Source organism: Mesoplodon mirus (genome assembly GCF_964341445.2).
Source record: "Mesoplodon mirus genome assembly, chromosome: 20".
NCBI lineage: Eukaryota > Metazoa > Chordata > Mammalia > Artiodactyla > Ziphiidae > Mesoplodon > Mesoplodon mirus.
Window position 1 is genome coordinate 31656674 of NC_138996.1, and position 19331 is coordinate 31676004.

Sequence of the window (19331 nt, forward strand, 5' to 3'; positions counted from 1 at the left end):
AACTTGAAAGTTTAGGGTGGAATCCAAAATATCCCTTCCTTTACCCACTGCTATTTTTTTCATCCTCACAGGTAGCTAAACTTTTCTTGAATAAATACACAGTATACAAACATATTCACACACGAGCAAATCAGTCAAATGAGTTGGCTTTCTGTCCTCTTTTCGGTCTACACCAATCTCAAGAATCACATCATAGTTACCGGACACCTATATGTGTGTAGCAGGAATTAAGAAATGTGGGTGGTCTTTCCCAAAGTCATCAGCTGCTACAAAGCAATGAGGAATTAAACCCGGGATGCCCACTGCAGTAGAAGGGCTGAGTTCATTTTTTCTTTCGTTTACTTGCATAAGTTGTTGGGATCATGAACTCCATAAAAATGCTGACTATATAGGACATGTGCAAACTTTCTGAAAATTAAAAAAAAATAATCTAGACCTTAAGTGATTATAGATGTAGGTACCCAGTTCACACGTGTGTCCAGCATAATTACTGACCGTGACCACTTACACTCACACGATTACTCCAGTTGGGGAGATGAACGCAATGGTCACTTTCATTATAGATACTTGTTATACCACCTGACTCCCTGCACTCTCAAAATCCACAAGTTTGAGCACAAAGAAATCAGCAGAATCTCAGGGGAGGAGGAAATCATAAAGTCATCAAGGCCAACTGCTCATCAGAGGCTGAAATGTGTCTTAACAGGTGAGAATAAAAGTGCTTGAAAAGCTCTTCTAAGAAGATTGATAAAGACTTCCTGATGTACTGAGTGAGTTCTTATGTGTAAAGGGCTTAGGGCAAAGCTGCCATTTAGCTAAAAACTACTGAGCCCATATACGCAAATCAATCAATGTGATACACCATATTAACAAGTTGAAGGAGAAAAACCATATGATCATCTCAATAGATGCAGAGAAAGCTTTCGACAAAATTCAACACCCATTTATGATAAAAACCCTGCAGAAAGTAGGCATAGAGGGAACTTTCCTCAACATAATAAAGGCCATATATGACAAACCCACAGCCAACATTGTCCTCAATGGTGAAAAACTGAAACCATTTCCAGTAAGATCAGGAACAAGACAAGGCTGCCCACTCTCACCACTCTTATTCAACTTAGGTTTGGAAGTTTTAGCCACAGCAATCAGAAAAGAAAAGGAAATAAAAGGAATCCAAATTGGAAAAGAAGAAGTAAAGCTGTCACTGTTTGCAGATGACATGATACTATACATAGAGAATCCTAAAGATGCTACCGAAAAACTACTAGAGCTAATCAATGAATTTGGTAAAGTAGCAGGATACAAAATTAATGTACAGAAATCTCTGGCATTCCTGTACACTAATGATGAAAAATCTGAAAATGAAATCAAGAAAACACTCCCATTCACCATTGCAACAAAAAGAATAAAATATCTAGGAATAAACCTACCTAAGGAGACAAAAGACCTGTATGCAGAAAATTATAAGACACTGATGAAAGAAATTAAAGATACAAATAGATGGAGAGATATACCATGCTCCTGGATTGGAAGAATCAATATTGTGAAAATGACTCTACTACCCAAAGCAATCTACAGATTCAATGCAATCCCTATCAAACTACCACTGGCATTTTTCACAGAACTAGAACAAAAAATTTCAAAATTTGTTTGGAAAAACAAAAGACCCCGAATAGCCAAAGCAATCTTGAGAACGAAAAACGGAGCTGGAGGAATCAGGCTCCCTGACTTCAGACTATACTACAAAGCTACAGTAATTAAGACAGTGTGGTACTGGCATAAAAACAGAAAGATAGATCAGTGGATCAGGATAGAAAGCCCAGAGATAAACCCACGCACATATGGCCAACTTATCTTTGTTAAAGGAGGCAGGAATGTACAGTGGAGAAAGGACAGCCTCTTCAATAAGTGGTGCTGGGAAAACTGGACAGGGACATGTAAAAGTTTGAGATTAGATCACTCCCTAACACCATACACAAAAATAAGCTCAAAATGGATTAAAGACTTAAATGTAAGGCCAGAAACTATCAAACTCTTAGAGGAAAACATAGGTAGAGCACTCTATGAAATAAATCACAGCAAGATCCTTTTGGACCCACCTCCTAGAGAAATGGAAATAAAAACAAAGATAAACAAATGGGACCTAATGAAACTTCAAAGCTTTTGCACAGCAAAGGAAACCATAAACAAGACCAAAAGACAACCCTCAGAATGGGAGAAAATATTTGCAAATGAAGCAACTGACAAAGGATTAATCTCCAAAATTTATAAACATCTCATGCAGCTCAATAGCAAAAAAACAAACAACCCAATCCAAAAATGGGCAGAAGACTTAAATAGGCATTTCTCCAAAGAAGATATACAGACTGCCAACAAACACATGAAAGAACGCTCAACATCATTAATCATTAGAGAAATGCAAATCAAAACTACAATGAGATATCATCTCACACCAGTCAGAATGGCCATCATCAAGAAATCTAGAAACAATAAATGCTGGAGAGGGTGTGAAGAAAAGGGAACACTCTTGCACTGCTGGTGGGAATGTGAATTGGTACAGCCACTATGGAGAACAGTATGGAGGTTCCTTAAAAAACTAAAAATAGAACTACCCTATGACCCAGCAATCCCACTACTAGGCATATACCCTGAGAAAACCATAATTCAAAAAGAGACATGTACCAAAATGTTCATTGCAGCTCTATTCACAATAGCCCGGAGCTGGAAACAACCTAAGTGTCCATCATCGGATGAATGGATAAAGAAGATGTGGCACATATATACAATGGAATATTACTCAGCCATAAAAAGAAATGAAACTGAGCTATTTGTAATGAGGTGGATAGACCTAGAGTCTGTCATACACAGTGAAGTAAGTCAGAAAGAGAAAGACAAATACCGTATGCTAACACATATATACGGAATTAAAAAAAAAATGTCATGAAGAACCTAGGGGTAAAACGGGAATAAAGACACAGACCTACTTGAGAATGGACTTGAGGATATGGGGAGGGGGAAGGGTAAGCTGTGACAAAGTGAAAGAGAGGCATGGACATATATACACTACCAAACGTAAGGTAGATAGATAGTGGGAAGCAGCCGCAGAGCACAGGGAGATCAGCTCGGTGCTTTGTGACCGCCTGGAGGGGTGGGATGGGGAGGGTGGGAGGGAGGGAGATGCATGAGGGAAGGGATGTGGGAACAGATGTATATGTATGACTGATTCACTTTGTTATAAAGCAGAAACTAATAAAAAATAAAAAATAAAAAAAATAAAAACTACTGAGCCCTTATTAACAGTAAACTGATAAGAGGCAGTGAAAAGTCATGATTAAGAACACAGATTCTGGCTGCAGGCTACCCACCCAGTTCTGCTCAGCTTTGCCAGTTCCTAGCTCGGTGACGCTGGCCAACTTTTCTAAGTCTTTCAGTCCTCCTGGTTCATCTCCTAAAGGTTAATACCAGCACCTGCCAAGTAGGGCTGTGCAGAGGATTCAAAGAGAGGACTGTGGGAGCACCTAAAGCAATGCCTTGCACCTGACCAGGGCTGGGTCCCGGTTCGCTAACAGTGAAGCCCATCTCAGGACCTATTCAGGGAACTGAATCCAAAGTCTGAAAACCTTTACTAATAATTCAAGTGAAGAAAATTTTATCATTTAGACCAGCCTTTTTAATTAAGCTGATTTTACTCCAAGACACATAATCCTGGTTCCATTTCAAACGGGCAGACAGACACAGCCAGGAAATGTGTGTTCTAGGGGCACTGCTCACCAAAAATTTGGGAAGTTCAGCTCTAGAGTATGTCACGATTGGAACATTATCGTTGTTGAGGGAACCATGAGGATTTCTTAGTTTGCAGGATTGTTAAACTCTCACAGGGTCACATCTTGTGCATTTAGTGATACTGCTAACATGTTTGCTCTACCAAATGTCAATGGATTTGAGTCGGATTTAGATTTTTTACAATTAGTTATGAACTTTTCATTAAGCCTTTTCTCAAACATAGTATGAACTTCACCCTGAGCTATGATATTTAAAGATCCACTTGTCACCATTCAGGATAATTGGACCGTGTTTTGAAACCTCAGCTTTTAGTAAGAAGCGTTAAATAGCAGTGAGGTCTGAGCACACCTCCTCTCGGAGGTCTTGACACACTGTTAATGGTGGACTAGCAGAAAGGCTGACTCTGTTTTCGCATCTCCTCTATTCTTTTAGCCTCTGTTAAAAATACCTGGTGACGGAACTATTTTAGGCGTGTCCGCAACTAAGGTTCACTAGACTATAAAGAAGAACTAATGGAACAAATATTAGCTTTTCAGCAGCTGGATAATGGGGTCTCAGACGTAGAGATGTGATTGGCAGTAAACCCAACAAGCTAATGAGGTAGGCAGCACCCATCTGAAAAGTTCCCCTAATTGAAAGGGAAAACCCCTCTCCCCTAAAAAACAAACAAAAACCTGTGTCAAACATCCAAGGAAAGCTTTATTTCTGTGTTCTTTTCTCCCATCAAGTTTTCAAGAATAAAGTCAATAAGTCTGCTTTTTTCTCTTCTGTTAAATATATATTCATATGCACAGTCAACTGTCTCCTCTGAATTCTCAGAGTGTGTCTTGCACAGAGGATGTGTGTCTTGGGCAGAGGATGCTCAGCTGAAAATACTCAGAGTGCCTCCAGCTCTGCCCAATTTACTGTTGATACTGTAGTATTTTCTCATTATTACTGTGGATTCTAAGCCTTTGCCTCACCTCCCTGAAAAGCCTCTTTCCTCTTTCCTTCAATTCTACAATTATAGTCATGTTGAAATCCTCTACTTTGAAAAAGAAATCATATTGAGACAGTTCATTTCTCAAACCTGTGAAGTCAACAGGATTGTGGATGTTACTGTCAGCAATACGGATATTATTTGTGAATGTGACAAATAAATAAGGTCAAGAGTACGTAATTTCAAACATGTTCTTCCTGGAAAAAACCTTGTGAATATGCAGTTAGACAGGAGCAGCAAATACATGACACGGCACACATGTGACTGGGGTAGTGCTGCCAATCATGAAGAAAAGGTTCAGAGGACATATGATAGCTATTTTTAAGTATGTGAAGGCATGTCATGAAGACCAGAATCTGGAATTGGATTAGTAGGCCAAGAGAGATAATGCCAAGATACATGGATCAAGCCAGAAAGAAGGCCTCACTCAAAGTGAAAATGTCCACATGAAATCATTGTCCCTGGGGTAGTTAGTGTCACATGAGTTATTTAATGCAGGCTGGACATTTACTTGTGAGTATATTATCAAGAAAATTCACATTTAGGTCATTCTAAGTGACGACCAGTGTGCACACCAACACAGAATAGAATAAGAATGTCCACTCCGTGGTCTCCTATGATACAGATGAAATATGTAGTCTGAAGGATAAATACTCCCATGATTTTATGATCAATCCAGGCGGATCCCCAATTATCAATACAAATAGAAGGTCATCAAAGACCAGCCTGCCGACTTCACAGCTCGACCCAGGTCTAACTTATGAGAGCTCTGAACTAAGAAGTTAGAAAAGAGGTACAGGCCAGAATTCAGACAATGTTCTTTGGATATCTATAATATAGCAAAATTCCAATGTAGCTCTCTAGGTCTGTGTGTATAAAATTTTAAATGCAAAGATGATTTCTTTTTGATTCATGAATTTCTGTGATAAACATTTTTCTTAATTTTTAAAGCAGTAAATCAAAAAATAAATACACATAACAAGAAAATAGCAAGAGGCTCCAGCTTTTACACAGTCCTTGTGTTAGGGGGGTTATATGGGCACCCCCAGACATGGAATTTTAATTTTGCTTTCTTGTTTCTTGAGGGATAACCATTGATAGTCATTCCTCCTCAAAGATGGGTGACTGCCGAGCTAACAGTTTCAAAGTGAGACTAAGGTCTGCTGTCCTCTTCACCCCTGGATACCTGGGCTCTGTCTATGGACATGGTGGAATACCCTAGAGTCAGAATACCACAAACTCTTCAAGAAGTGGCGACTATCCCAGCTGACTTCATAGCTGTTATGGAAACGCTTAGGAGGTGGTCAGAGGTCATCTCTTCATCTGGAGCTAACGGGACAAGCAGGGTGGAAGCTCCTAACATTTCCAGCCCCTGAGCAGGCAGGTAACCCAAACAGTTAGATCCAGGAGATGCTGTGGACTGGGCCCTTCTTAGATAAAACACAGGCAAAAAACAAAATAAATAAAAATACAGCTCCTTAGCTGTAACAATGATTTGGATGACAATACATTTGAAGATTCTATTGGTTCAGTTCCAATAAAATGTAGACCTGGTGTTTATTCTGTGAAAAAGCTACCACAGAGTGGCAGATTGGGCTCACAAAAATGTGCTCCTTGTGAAGTTAAGGACTGAGTCTCCAAGTCACACCTTGAGCTTCCTGGTGGGGACAGATGTGGGAAGGAGCAAGCTCACTAATTCAGACTCTAACACGGAGAAATTCAGTACCAGTTCAGTGACCAGACAACAGTCAAACCAGGACACTTTGGGGAATGACTTGGGAACCATTAATAAATAAGCCTCAGGCAGAGCTGTCCAGGGCCTGGGGGTGCTGTCCACTTGGATTATGAGCTCGCAGAGGTCCCGGCCCTTCCTGATTCGCCTCTGTGATGCTGGTGAAGAGCTTTAGTGGGAGCTTCATTACCATTTGTTCCATTAAAAGTGGAATTAGAATGATTATCACAGACAGTGAGGCATTATTTCTTTTGTCCTTTTTCCATTTTTATTCTGGTTTATTCTTACTAAGCTGTGCATTTTATAAATATGACACCAGTCTAACTGCTTGTTTTTGTGCATGATAATATCCTGTGAACAATCCCACTAAAGATGGTATATTAAATATGTCTGAATCAAACAGTGCTCTGAACAATGCTAATATTGTTTTATTTTTCTATTTATTCATAGTTATTATGAAACCCACTCAGAGGCTTAACTGCTTATCTTGTACCTACGAGAATAATAATCTCCCTTTTCAAGACAGTCATTATTTGAGAACACAATATCCTTAGCATAAATACACGCATTCCCAAGATCCTAATTAAAAGGTTTGAATAGTCAGTGCATGGAATAAGATTGATGTTTTTAAATACAGGCCTGGATTTGTTTTTGAGCTGATTTGAAATATCGAGTATTCTAATATTTCAACATTTGTAAAATATGATCATCAACAAGAAGAAGACAGCATTTAACACTTAATGCAGCAGTCATATATTTAAGTACGTCAGATAAAAATACACATTTGTTGTTGTAATGAAAAGAAATGCCATCGGGTTACACTGTTAATCTATAGGACGATAGATTACAGTCCCTTAAAAGGTGGATGTCATGGCTGTCAGTGATTCAGGATGGCCTCGAGGTCAGGAGCACACCTGTTACTCACCTCTGCATCTCGGCCTCTCTGCCCCTATGCTCCATGTGCCGTTGGCGTGGCACTGCACCAGCCTCTGGCCCTCCAGGTAATACCCGGGGCTGCAGCTCAGCACCACCTGGGCTCCATACTCATTCAGGGATCCTGACACCAGTCTCCAGGTGACATGTTCTGAGAGCTGGGCTTCAATGCCAGGGCAAGTGACCGCTGGAAAGAAACACACTTAGCATCATCGCTTTGTTCTCAAGGGGTCAGACCAGGCCTGCTTTCCATGGTAAAGGCCTCCTGTATGAAACTCATCATGTTGTACAGAAGAGATGCCATCACCTGTTATTTGCGGTTTTCTCTACTACCCACATAGCCACACAAAAATGATCCCATATGCAAAATGCATTCCACGGCCTCATGGCAAGTGCACTGGAAATCTTGCAGTGGGATTACCTGTAAAGGGATAAATCACTTCCACAAAGTCTCGCGGTTCATTGAAAATGATCATCAGGTAAATGTAGGCATGAATAGAAAAATCTTACTTCTAATTGTCTCTATCCTCTGAGAAACTTGAAATGGTAATTGAGTAAGTGAAAACCAGCTCAGACCAAGGAAATCAGACACCCTCATTCCCTTCCTCCCTACGTAACATGCGCTATTACTGGACTTAGTAGCACACGAGATCCACATGCACACACATTAGTACTATACAGAAGAGTGTTGAACGAAGCTTAGAGGAGAGAATCTATTCATGTCCTTGGGAAGCGAACTAGAGTTGTAGTGGCCGCGTAATAAAGAGCAGCAGCAACACTTTTAGTACCGGTAGTAGCAGCCGTAGCTGTGGCACAATCCACCGGAGTGGGTGCAGGGAATGTATGAGAATGCTGAAAACACATGCGAGATTTGGCAGACGTGCGCAATGCTGAAAACATATGCGAGATTTGGTAGACGTGCACAATGCTGAAAACATATGCGAGATTTGGTAGACGTGCGCAATGCTGAAAACATATGCGAGATTTGGCAGACGTGCGCAATGCTGAAAACATATGCGAGATTTGGCAGACGTGCGCAATGCTGAAAACATATGCGAGATTTGGTAGACGTGCGCAATGCTGAAAACACATGCGAGATTTGGCAGACGTGCGCAATGCTGAAAACACATGCGAGATTTGGTAGACGTGCGCTTATATGTTTTCTGAAGAGCACAATCATACTTGAAATTAACCGTACAATGTTAGGAACTAGAACTCTGCTTCCCTAAAGACGAAGGTACATCGGCTAATACCCTGCACAGTCAGCTACCCACAAAGTTGACCAGATTGATTAATTTATTGATCCTGGAAGAATCAGCTAAAGATACCACTTTGTTTTTCAGAATAATATTAATAAATACATTTTACTTATAAATTCTATACAAGTTCATTATAATTGAATCAGACATATCCAAAATGTTACAAAAATCCCATTTAATCTTCTCTTGGTAATTTTACCATTACTATGTGCAAATAAACAGAGAAAATAGGCCTTTTTGGTATTATTGCAATAATAATATCAACAAGGTTTAAAATGTGAAAAGAATTTTCTAATTTAAGAATAATCCTTAGATGGAGTTCTCAGGCATTTTTTAGGTAAAACAATTATCCAAAATTTATATGGATAGTCAAGTGTTTTACCTAGTGATATAAATAATTTTTTTTCTAACCAGATTACCTTTAGAATTTCAGGCATGATTGCCATTTCTGAAAAGACTTTAATGTCTTTAAACGGACAAATCCATAACTCAATTTCAATCCTGCTGCATATTTCAAATAAAATCTGGGACTTCTCTGGTGGCGCAGTGGTTAAGAATCAGCCCGCCAATGCAGGGGACACAGCTTCGAGCCCTGGTCCGGGAAGATCCCACATGCTGCGGAGCAACTAAGCCCGTGCGCCACAACTACTGAGCCCGTGCACCTAGAGCCCATGAGCCACAACTACTGAAGCCTGCGCGCCTAGAGCCTGTGCTCCGCAACAAGAGAAGCCACCGCGATGAGAAGCCCGCGCACCGCAACAAAGAGCAGCCCCCGCTCGCCACAACTAGAGAAAGCCCGCACGCAGCAACGAAGACCCAACGCAGCCAAAAATAAACAAATAAATTTATAAAAATAAATAAATTAATTTTAAAAACACCCTTTTCACATTGTCTGTATAAATGTATATATAATTTTACACTGAGTGACCCTCACAACAATACGGGGAGAGAGGACATGGGCGGTCCTGTTACTTGTATTTCATGGAGCAGCCAGTAAGCGGGGACCCCCCACGGTTAGAACCCCAACCTGTGCATCACTGAGGCTGCCATTTCCTCCACAGCTTGACAACCGCACTTATTCTGTACATGACTAAAACAACTGGCACCAACGAAATCAGTGAGAACTCTGGGCACACCAATATATAAATAATGACAATTTTTAAAGAATGTTTTAAAATATCGGTCCATCTGGAAAATGTAGCAAAAGAAAGCATTTTGTTTACACAAATGTTATAAACCAGTACTCATGACAGTTGTAAGTGAATCAATCGCCAGGTCAGGTGGAGTGAAGTTAAATGTCCTCCATAACAAGCAGGTTTAGCTGAGTTGACAGAGTGCTCCATCTGCCAGTTTACCTCATATTCCTAACTTTTTAAAAACAGAAATATAGATTATCTTCTATCACCTTAAAAAAACACACAACAACTCTTATGGAATAATTTTCTTCTATTTCAAAAAATTCAAGAGAAGATGTGCAGACGAGCATCCCCAAGTCACATGGTTAACAGAATTAAGGGCTGACATGGGTGACAATGCAGTTTTGTATTAAAAATCCCTAAATACTCCTCCTCAAATCAGACCTACTGAAAGCACAGACAATAAAGTTTCTGTGCAGGAAGGATGCGGCTTCTCTATCTTGTGAATGTTTCAAAGACAACACAAAATATTTCACATTTTACTTGAAAGAGGTTGGCTTTTCATGTTAACCGTGAGTGATCCTGATTTATTAGTCATCCCGTCAGCAGCGAACCAGACAGGCTAACGGTTGTTTTGTGTAAGATATTCAGACAATGACAGCATTGCCACCATAAATAAAGCCCTTTGGCCTCTCTCTCATAAATTACAGTTACTGCTCATAAATCTTCTGTGATATTCTAATCAGCCCCAAGATGCAGGGATGCAATTGTCTTTTCTTTGTAATGCAGATATTCCCCCATCACACTCAATGTGGGTAAGTGCTTTTTATTCCCAAGTTTAGTTCAAGCACATTAAATTAGATTGATAAACTTATGATCTGACGCCATTGGAGTAAAATGATCTAGCCAGCCTCAGAACTACTTGCATTCACAACCTAGTGCAGCTTTCAGTGTTCCATTAACGTCTGTATCGCTGGCTGGGGAAGGGCACAGCTAGTCTTAGTTCTGGTGCATCGAAGCAGAACAAGCTGCTTTGGCTTCGGTAAATAAGGAGCATAAAGTGGGGAGACCCAGGGCACCGTGCTGACTTCAATGCGTTCCATGCCATCTAACTTCAACAAGCATTCCCTGTGAGGAAATGCTTCCACAAAGGCTGGGTTGAGATCCTGGAATTCTGAAAGGTAAATATTCTTTTTAAATGAATGTTTTTACCTCAGAGCTTAGCCAAATGATTAGCATGATTCGCTGTGAGTTATCTAGAATAAGAATAGGGAGAAGGAGAGAGTTCTGAAGTAAACTTCTAGGGTGTAACTTACAGGCTCACCTGAGAGACATCAGCATTTCAGAGGCACAGACTTAAAAAGTCAGGAGACTTTGGAACTCCTGGTTCCTTCTCCTCCAAGATTCTTGACTGAACCTAGACTCTCATAACACTTATATTCTCAGCGTCCTGGAACTGCCAGATTTCTGCTTATTCTTTTTTTTTTTTTTTTTTTTTTGGTTACGCGGGCCTCTCACTGTTGTGGCCTCTCCTGTTGCGGAGCACAGGCGGCTCCGGACGCGCAGGCTCAGCGGCCATGGCTCACGGGCCCAGCCGCTCCGCGGCATGTGGGATCTTCCCGGACCAGGGCACGAACTCGCGTCCCCTGCATCGGCAGGCGGACTCTCAACCACTGCGCCACCAGGGAAGCCCTTCTGATTATTCTTGTGATGACTACCTTTTCCACTTGTGAAGTTTCCAAGCCCTTATGAGATAGGACATATCTTTCTGCCCTGGGCTCCTTGTCATGTTGCTTCTGTGGTCAGACAATAAATATACACTAACAGAGTCAGACCACGGGACACTGAAATAGCGAACTGAAGCCTAAACACCAGTCGTGAAACCTCATTTCAACAAGAAAACAAGACCCATATTGAAGTAACCTCATCCACTTAGTGATACTAAGTGGCAAATATTGTTCCGAATTTTTTTGCAAATTCTATAATCTAGGTTCCATAAGAAATCTATTTCTAAAATTACATAATATGGCTGATTTTATAATTATACAAAATGGGTCTAAACCAAGCCCTGGAAAGGATGAAAACAGTACTTTCAACCCGAGTGTCTGTGTGTCTGTAGAAAGAGAATGAGAGAGGGAATCCCACAGTGATCTTGCCTTTCTGACTTGGGGGCGTTTTCGGAACTAAATTCACTGCAAGTAGCTTTAGTTCATTACATCTTCGTTCAAACTAATAATAAATGGTCTTCCAAGGGGTCTTAAAGAAGAGGGGCCTCCATGCAGCTCTTGTCCCCAGAGACCATGGCCCTGCACTGAGCAGCTGTCAGGTGCTTGGCAAGAAGAATAAACAAGGAAAAGAGGGAGAGAAAATTAACTAACGTCAGACCACGTTACAGAGTCTCACTCATTCATTCATTCTTTCAGTCTACAAATATTTATAAAGTTCCACCCATGAACCAAAGTTACGCCTACCCTTGAGCAGCTTATATTTGTTAGAGATTAAACGTGGAGAGGGATAACTCATACAGTCCTGTGCTTAGGGGCCATAGAGAACCTCAGTATCACAAACCCTGTATTTACCATTCTTCAAGTGTTCTGTTCAAACTTTCCTTTCTCATATTTATCAGGGAGCCAAGGGGAGCCCTCAGTTCACAATTCTAACTAAAATACAAAAAGCTGGATGAACTCGTGTTCAATCTTTGGAAGTGAAATAAAATAAAAGAGATGGAAAGATTATATAGTTGGCCCTGAAAATAATGGGCCAAAAACACATCTGAAATGACAGACTCTGGGTCCTTTAAATAGCTTAACTCCCCCGAAGCACTACAATCCCAAAAGACGTAAAAAGTTTGCACAATTGTGATCTACAGCCTTAAAACACTTTGTCCCCATAGAACATACGACAGTGAGGTTTGTCACCATCTGATGCTCCCAGAAAGCGGCCTCCACTGGCAGGCCGAGTCCTCACCCTGTGCAGAGTAGCACAAGCCCACCCTGCAAAGTGATGCCTTGGACGGCCAGGAGGTGGACCCGGCCAGCACTCACCAAGCCGCTCACCGCTTTGTGGGGGTCATGCGGCACCCGGAATCCATGAACACCTGACCCTGAGGTGGGTGGGCATCCAGCTGAACACTCCGTTCCCCAGGCACAGGGGCAGATCTCAGCAGGCTGCAGACAGGGCTGGACGGTGCGGAGGGGCACTTCCCCCTGGGTCACCCACCCATCTTGACGGCTGAGGAATTAAACCACCCTTTGATCTGGGCTGTATTTTCATAGCTGATCACAGCCTTGGAAGACAGAGTAAGTGTCTCACATCTCACACTTATTTTTGAGCTTTAATATATACTTTCAGAAATGCATTTGTAGTTTGCACAATGACTATGCATTTAGATCGGGGTGGCCTGGCCTTCCTTCATCAGCTTTGCTAACATCTTAACTGAAATCTCTTTTCGATGCACAGTATAGGCAAGAAGGACCCTTTTACAGCAGCTGCACGTGCAGGACACAGTGGTCAAGCGCCACGGGGCCGGCGGCAGAAGGCCTGACTCTGGCGTGGGCCTCCCTGCAGCCCTAGGTGGCCACTCACGCCTCTGGTCAGTAGCTCCTACCTACGGGATGGCAATAGTAACAGTGCTTCGAGTTTGTTACAGGGACTCAAAGATGGGACCCATGTGAAACGCTCTGCACAGTGCCTGTCACAGAGAGAAACTCAACAATGCTGGTGCATAATTGGTCTCATAACACTGTGGTTTAACAATATGATTTATGATTAAATGACTCTGGTCCAGGTATTAAATGAAAAGAACAACCTGAACTATACCATGAAAATAGAAATAGTTAATAAAGAAACATAAGTACTGTAAGGCCATTTTTTGAGGGACTAAGGGGATAAATATATATCCCCAACATTATTATAATACTGTAATACAAACCCACATATATGCAAGCACATATAAAAATATGTATGTGTATAATTTACTTATATATGTATGCACACGTACATGTGTATTATATATGATTATATGTATAAATATATTACATGTAGATGAGTACAGACATACATATGTGTAAATAGACAGATAATTTATGTGTTATCTTAGATGTTCTATGATTGGGCTATTTACAGGTTATATAAAGCTATTTCATATTATTTTAACTTGCTCCTTCTTTCCTGAAATGTATACACATTGCATTTAATCACTTAAAAGTACTCATGGAGCCCAGGGCATAGTAGGTCCTTAATAAATTATTAATGACAAACTTGCTTCTCTAACAGCTTTAACTGAAAAAGAAAAATGCCTCTACATATTGGGATTTCAATGTTGATTTTGTTTGTTGTTGGAAGGTAATCTTAATGGTTTTGTTTTCTCCTGAATGCAGAGGACGTGATACATATCTACTCATTATTTGTCCAACTAGTAGACGTGGGACATTCGTACCAATAACTCTCCCTTGCTTTATTATGGCTCTAGCATGAATCATATCTTCAATGATCCAAATCCAGTCTCAGTAAATAATTAAAATGAAAAGAAATGAGGCTCACACATCTGCCTTGGAGATTTGTACGATTGTGGACCATATGCAAACTGAAAGTTATTTATTACAACCTTCATTTTAGTAAACCCGAGGGTGAAATGAGCTAAGTTTATTTACCATTTACATTTACTACTTATCAAAGCTGAAGTGTTTCTTATCTCTTGAGGTTCAGTGTACTGATCTACATATTATTCAGTTGGTAAAGAAACTTATAAAACTGTCATACAAACATAGGAATTGGCCTTTGGGAAATATACATCTCAGAATTTAATAGTAACCAAATTTTTTGACTCAGAGGTAAAGTTTTATGCTTACTCGGCTCAATTTCTTTAATTTAAATTAAGTGAAAAAAACAACTCCCCCTCAAAAAATTAAATGGATTTTTCCAGCCTTTGAACACCAGGGAATTTTAATGAACTGTCCATTTCTTCCTTTTATAAAGTCTAATAAACAATGGAGAAAATATTTGAAAGTTTGAGATGATACTCAGAAAATTTAAGGTCGATTTCCCATTTTATTATAAATGTTATATTTTCCTGTCCTACTGAACAAGTAGCAGTCAGTATGAAAAAAGGTTTTAAAATGCAAATTGTTTTTTCCCATTTAACAATCATTTAACTGAACATACTATAAATTTCTCAGACTGGGAACCTCATTTGTATGTAAAAAGCAATTTTGTTATTTAATTCTTTTCACTATAACTTTAAAGCTGTTGTACATCTAGATGTGCATTTCAAACAGAAAAAAATCAAATATATGTATAAATTAAGCCACCTTACGTGCTATAATATTATGCTTTATGTAAACATGAAGTAGTTCTCTTAATTGATGTAACATTTGCCTTTGAACTGCCAAAGGCCTCTCATTCCTGATTTTTCCAGAAAAATTTAGACATAAATATACATTGTCTTTGAAATCATTTGGTTCTCCTACGATCCTCAAACAAAAGGTGACTCCCTCCCCTACCATCAGCTATTGAATACTTTTTGGAATGAATTACATGCTAGATTAAAGACGCACCTTTTTTTTTCTGTCTCTGGTCTCAGTTTTATAACATATAAGACTTACAAATCATGAGAGAAATCAATTCCAAGAGGCAGAACAGCACAGAGATTGGGAACAGGGCTCTCTGCTCAGGTTTCCTGGAACCAAATCCTGACTTGGCGAGTCTGTCTGTGAGTCTGGCCACCTTAAGCCATCTCTTCCTGGTTTGCATCTAAGTGATGTGATACCAAAACTGCATTCCTCGTAAGGATTAAATGAGTTAATTTGTGTAAGGCTTTGGGAACCCAGCCTGGAAGATACAGGGGTCCAAGACTAGTCTTACACGAGCTATCATTCATGTGGTGTGAGCACCTAAACATCTAATAGTCATCAGACTCATCCACAAGCTGGGTCACGTTCCCAGGTGGACTCTCCATAATATCTGCCTTTTGGAGAAGTGAGTTCAAAATAAAGAGTTTGCGAATTTTATCTTAATCACCATGAGAACTCTTGGGAGCATTTAGGCAGCGAAGTGTCATGTTGTGATTTTCATATGCTTAAAGATGAGTCGGCTGCTGTGAGAGGAGATTGTGGAGGGAGATGAATGGGGGTCGTTTCATGGGTGTGGGTGGAGGTGACTTGGCATGCATGGAAGTGACCTGAGTGGGCAGATGTGCTTCCTGGATGGAGGTGATGGGACTCGATGTAATGAATGTGGGACGGGAGGAGGAGAGGCAATGAGGAGGGGCTGAGGGAGTGTCCAGACTGCTGTCCTGAGCTCCATCCCCCCCACCCCCCATGTGGGTAGCCCAGAGCTTCCTCAGACGCACAGCCTGGCTTCTGCTCCTGTCCTCTCTTCCGTGTTCTCTTCTGCCCCAGTCCCTGGGCATTTCTCAGAACTGTGGGGACTCTCATATATCCTCTCCTTACACTAAGCCCACTTATCATGAAATCTATTTAATACTTAAACTACCTCCTTGTGGGCTAGTGGGATGTACAGCCTTGGCTCATGCTCCACCACCGTGCAGGGCATCCCTAGGCAGGTCCTGGCAACGCGACAACCACTGTGCTTTCATGATGCCCAAAGCATTAGCACCGAGCCAAACGATCACCGCACAGCTTTACTGGTGGCAGCAGAGGACCTCCAACAGGGCGCTTCGACTGTAACCAAATGCTTCTCCAGATGCTTTTATGACATGACCAATCAAATGTATTTGGTTGCAAATTGTGAATTTTGTGTATCTCAGTTACTTTGTATTAAGTCAATAAGATGAAGAAGACAATATCTTCTCCAGAGGACGACTATTACCATTGAATGATGTAACACAGACAAATGTTTGGAGTTACCGTTCAGAAAGGTGGGTCTGATTATCGCTTTCATCCCACCAGACCAAGCTCAGTCTCTGTGGCAGCGCCGTCTCCTCCATAAAGACTGACCCCAGTCCAGGCACACTCGTTACTTCCTCTGTGTCTGTCACCTCTCCCCACAGTGTTTACATCAGGCCATCTGTCTAAGGCCCCGTGCAGATGACCAGGCGGATATCCTGGCAGAGCAGGGATGAGCTAGGGAGAGTGCAGGCCTCCCGCTAACAGCAACTCCCTGGTTGCCCTGTGCCCAGAGGAGAGACCTCACACACTTTACTGGTGGAATCCAAGACACATTGTCTGCTTCCCCCTCTCTGAAACTCTGCTTCTCTCTTTCTCTACCCTCAAATCAGGACTTAAAAAGCTATGCTGTGCTTCTTTTTTCTCATAATTGTCATGTAGTTAACCCTTGTGTTGAATTTCTATGACGCCAATCCACTTATTGACTGATGTAAACCACCTGCTTTGGAATTCTGGAGACCAGGCTCCAGATAGCAAATAGCATATAAAAAGATGCTCCACATCAAATGTCACTAGGGAAATGCAAACTAAAACAAGGAGATACCACTATACACCTATTAGAAGCGCCAAAATCCAGAGCACTGACAACAGCAAATGCTGGTGAGGATGTGGAACAACAGGGACTCTCATCACTGCTGGTGGGGATGCAGGATGGTGCAGCCACTTTGGGTGACAGTTTGGCAGTTTCTCACAAAACTAAACATACTCGTCTTATCATATAATCCAGCAATCATGCTCCTTGGTATTTACCCAAAGGACTTAAAAACTTATGTCCACAAAAACCTATACACGGATGTTTATAGCAGCTTTATTCATAATTGCCAAAACTTGGAAGCAATCAAGATGTCACTCAGCAGGTAAATGGATACAAGCGGTGGTTCATCTGACAATGGAATATTATTCAGCTAAAAAGAAATGAGCTATCCGGCCATGAAAAGACATGACAAAACCTTAAATGCGTGTTACTAAGTGAAAGAAGCCAATCTGAAAAGGCTACTGTGTGATTCTAACTATATGACAGTCTGGAAAAGGCAAAACTATAGAGACAATAAAAAGATTAGTGGTTGCCAGGAGTTGAGGGGTAGGTATTGTCTCAGCAGTGCCTTATTGACTCTCAGGAATGCAATAATTATTTGCAAAAAAGAAAAAAATAGATTAAAATGACGGCAAGGAAAATAAAAAGAATGCAGAAAAGTTGATTATTTTGTGTAAACATTTAAATGTTCATACCTAAAATGTTCAAATAATTTTAACGACCAAAACACTATACACAAAAAAGTCAATAAATTAATATTATAATAGAAGCCCATGAGATCTATTTTGCAAATATCTTAAGAGCAAAAATATTGTATATGTAGAAATACTATGTAGTTTTCAATTTTTAGAAACTAGGTAGTTAGATTATTTCCAATTTGAGGCAGTTTTGTAGAGCAGCAATGAAACTCTTGGTATAAATTGTGTGTGGGGGCATGTACGTGTGTGTGTGTGTGTGTGTGTCTGTGTGTGTCAACTTTTGTTCTTTTTGGCTTTGTGTTATGGACTTATTATGTTTTAAGACGAGTTTGAGAATGAACCCAAACTTTTGACCCTTTTAAGAATATTATTACATACTGTAAATAGCGTTCCAGAAAACTTACCCCACTTCACAAGTCAGTGATATATTTATTGAGCATCAGTGTGTTATGCAGAAAGGATGATAAAAAAAATAGACTGGGCATTGCCTTGAACCTCAAGGAACTTACAGTGAGGTGGGAGATGCAGAGGAAGCTCGTGTTGAATTACGTTTTAATGCTTTGTGTAGAGTGCTTAATGTCTCAATAACCTCTTGATTGCATCCCTCCAAATTGAAAATGGCAGCAGTCAGGATTTGCTGTGTAAATTTCATGGTCTAGGTGCTGACGGAACTAACATGATTCCATATGACTCACCTTCAAGACTGCAGAGCTTATGGTAAATGGTCAGAGTGGCTGATATGGAATAAACTGGCGTTAACATGACCACACTGACAGAGATGAGCCCTCACACGCTGTGGGAGAGGATCTCGCACTTTGGAGCCTAGAGTTCTCACCAGTGCATTCCATTCCTCTTTACATCCGCAAAGACGGGCATGAGCATTAGAACACTTACCTTTACACGTTGGGGGCTTCCCCCTGTTACTCCACAATCCATCTTCTTGACACACAGCTGTAGCCTGTTGACCGGCGTCCAGCTTAAAGCCCTCGTTACACTCATAGGTCACTTTACTATCCAACGTGAACTCATTCCCCGTGAATGAACCGTTTCCTGGGGACTCCGGGATTCCACAGGACACAGCTGGAAAGAAATGAAGCAAGCACAGGGTTATTCTGATAGACGTTATGAAATTTTCTTCTTTTCTTTTTCTATTTTTCATCTCAAAGATGTATAAAACCTGTTAGATATTTGCATTTCTCACATGTGTCATAAGTATGCACATTTCCAAAGTTGTAAGGGTCTTAAGAGTGAATGGGAAACAATGGAAAATGGGTCAGAATACAGTATGTTTAAATTTATTATTCCAGAAGGTATGTCTGACGGCTCTCACGCAGTTTAATCACATGGACACGCCTTATCATATGGCTGTGG

The 19331-nt window shown here is 40.8% G+C and overlaps 1 protein-coding gene across 1 annotated transcript in view; it reads right to left on the reverse strand.

Moving 5' to 3' along the window:
* Positions 1–19331, reverse strand: part of CSMD1 (CUB and Sushi multiple domains 1) — a gene marked incomplete at its 3' end in the record, with an annotated part of 1728858 nt that overhangs the window by 63035 nt on the left and 1646492 nt on the right. Inside the window, exons 50-51 of the mRNA XM_082608811.1 lie at positions 18855–19040; positions 7420–7614 (exon numbers count right to left, since the gene is read on the reverse strand). Coding sequence (XP_082464937.1) covers positions 7420–7614; positions 18855–19040 — 381 coding nt within the window. The remainder of the gene's footprint in view (positions 1–7419; positions 7615–18854; positions 19041–19331) is intronic.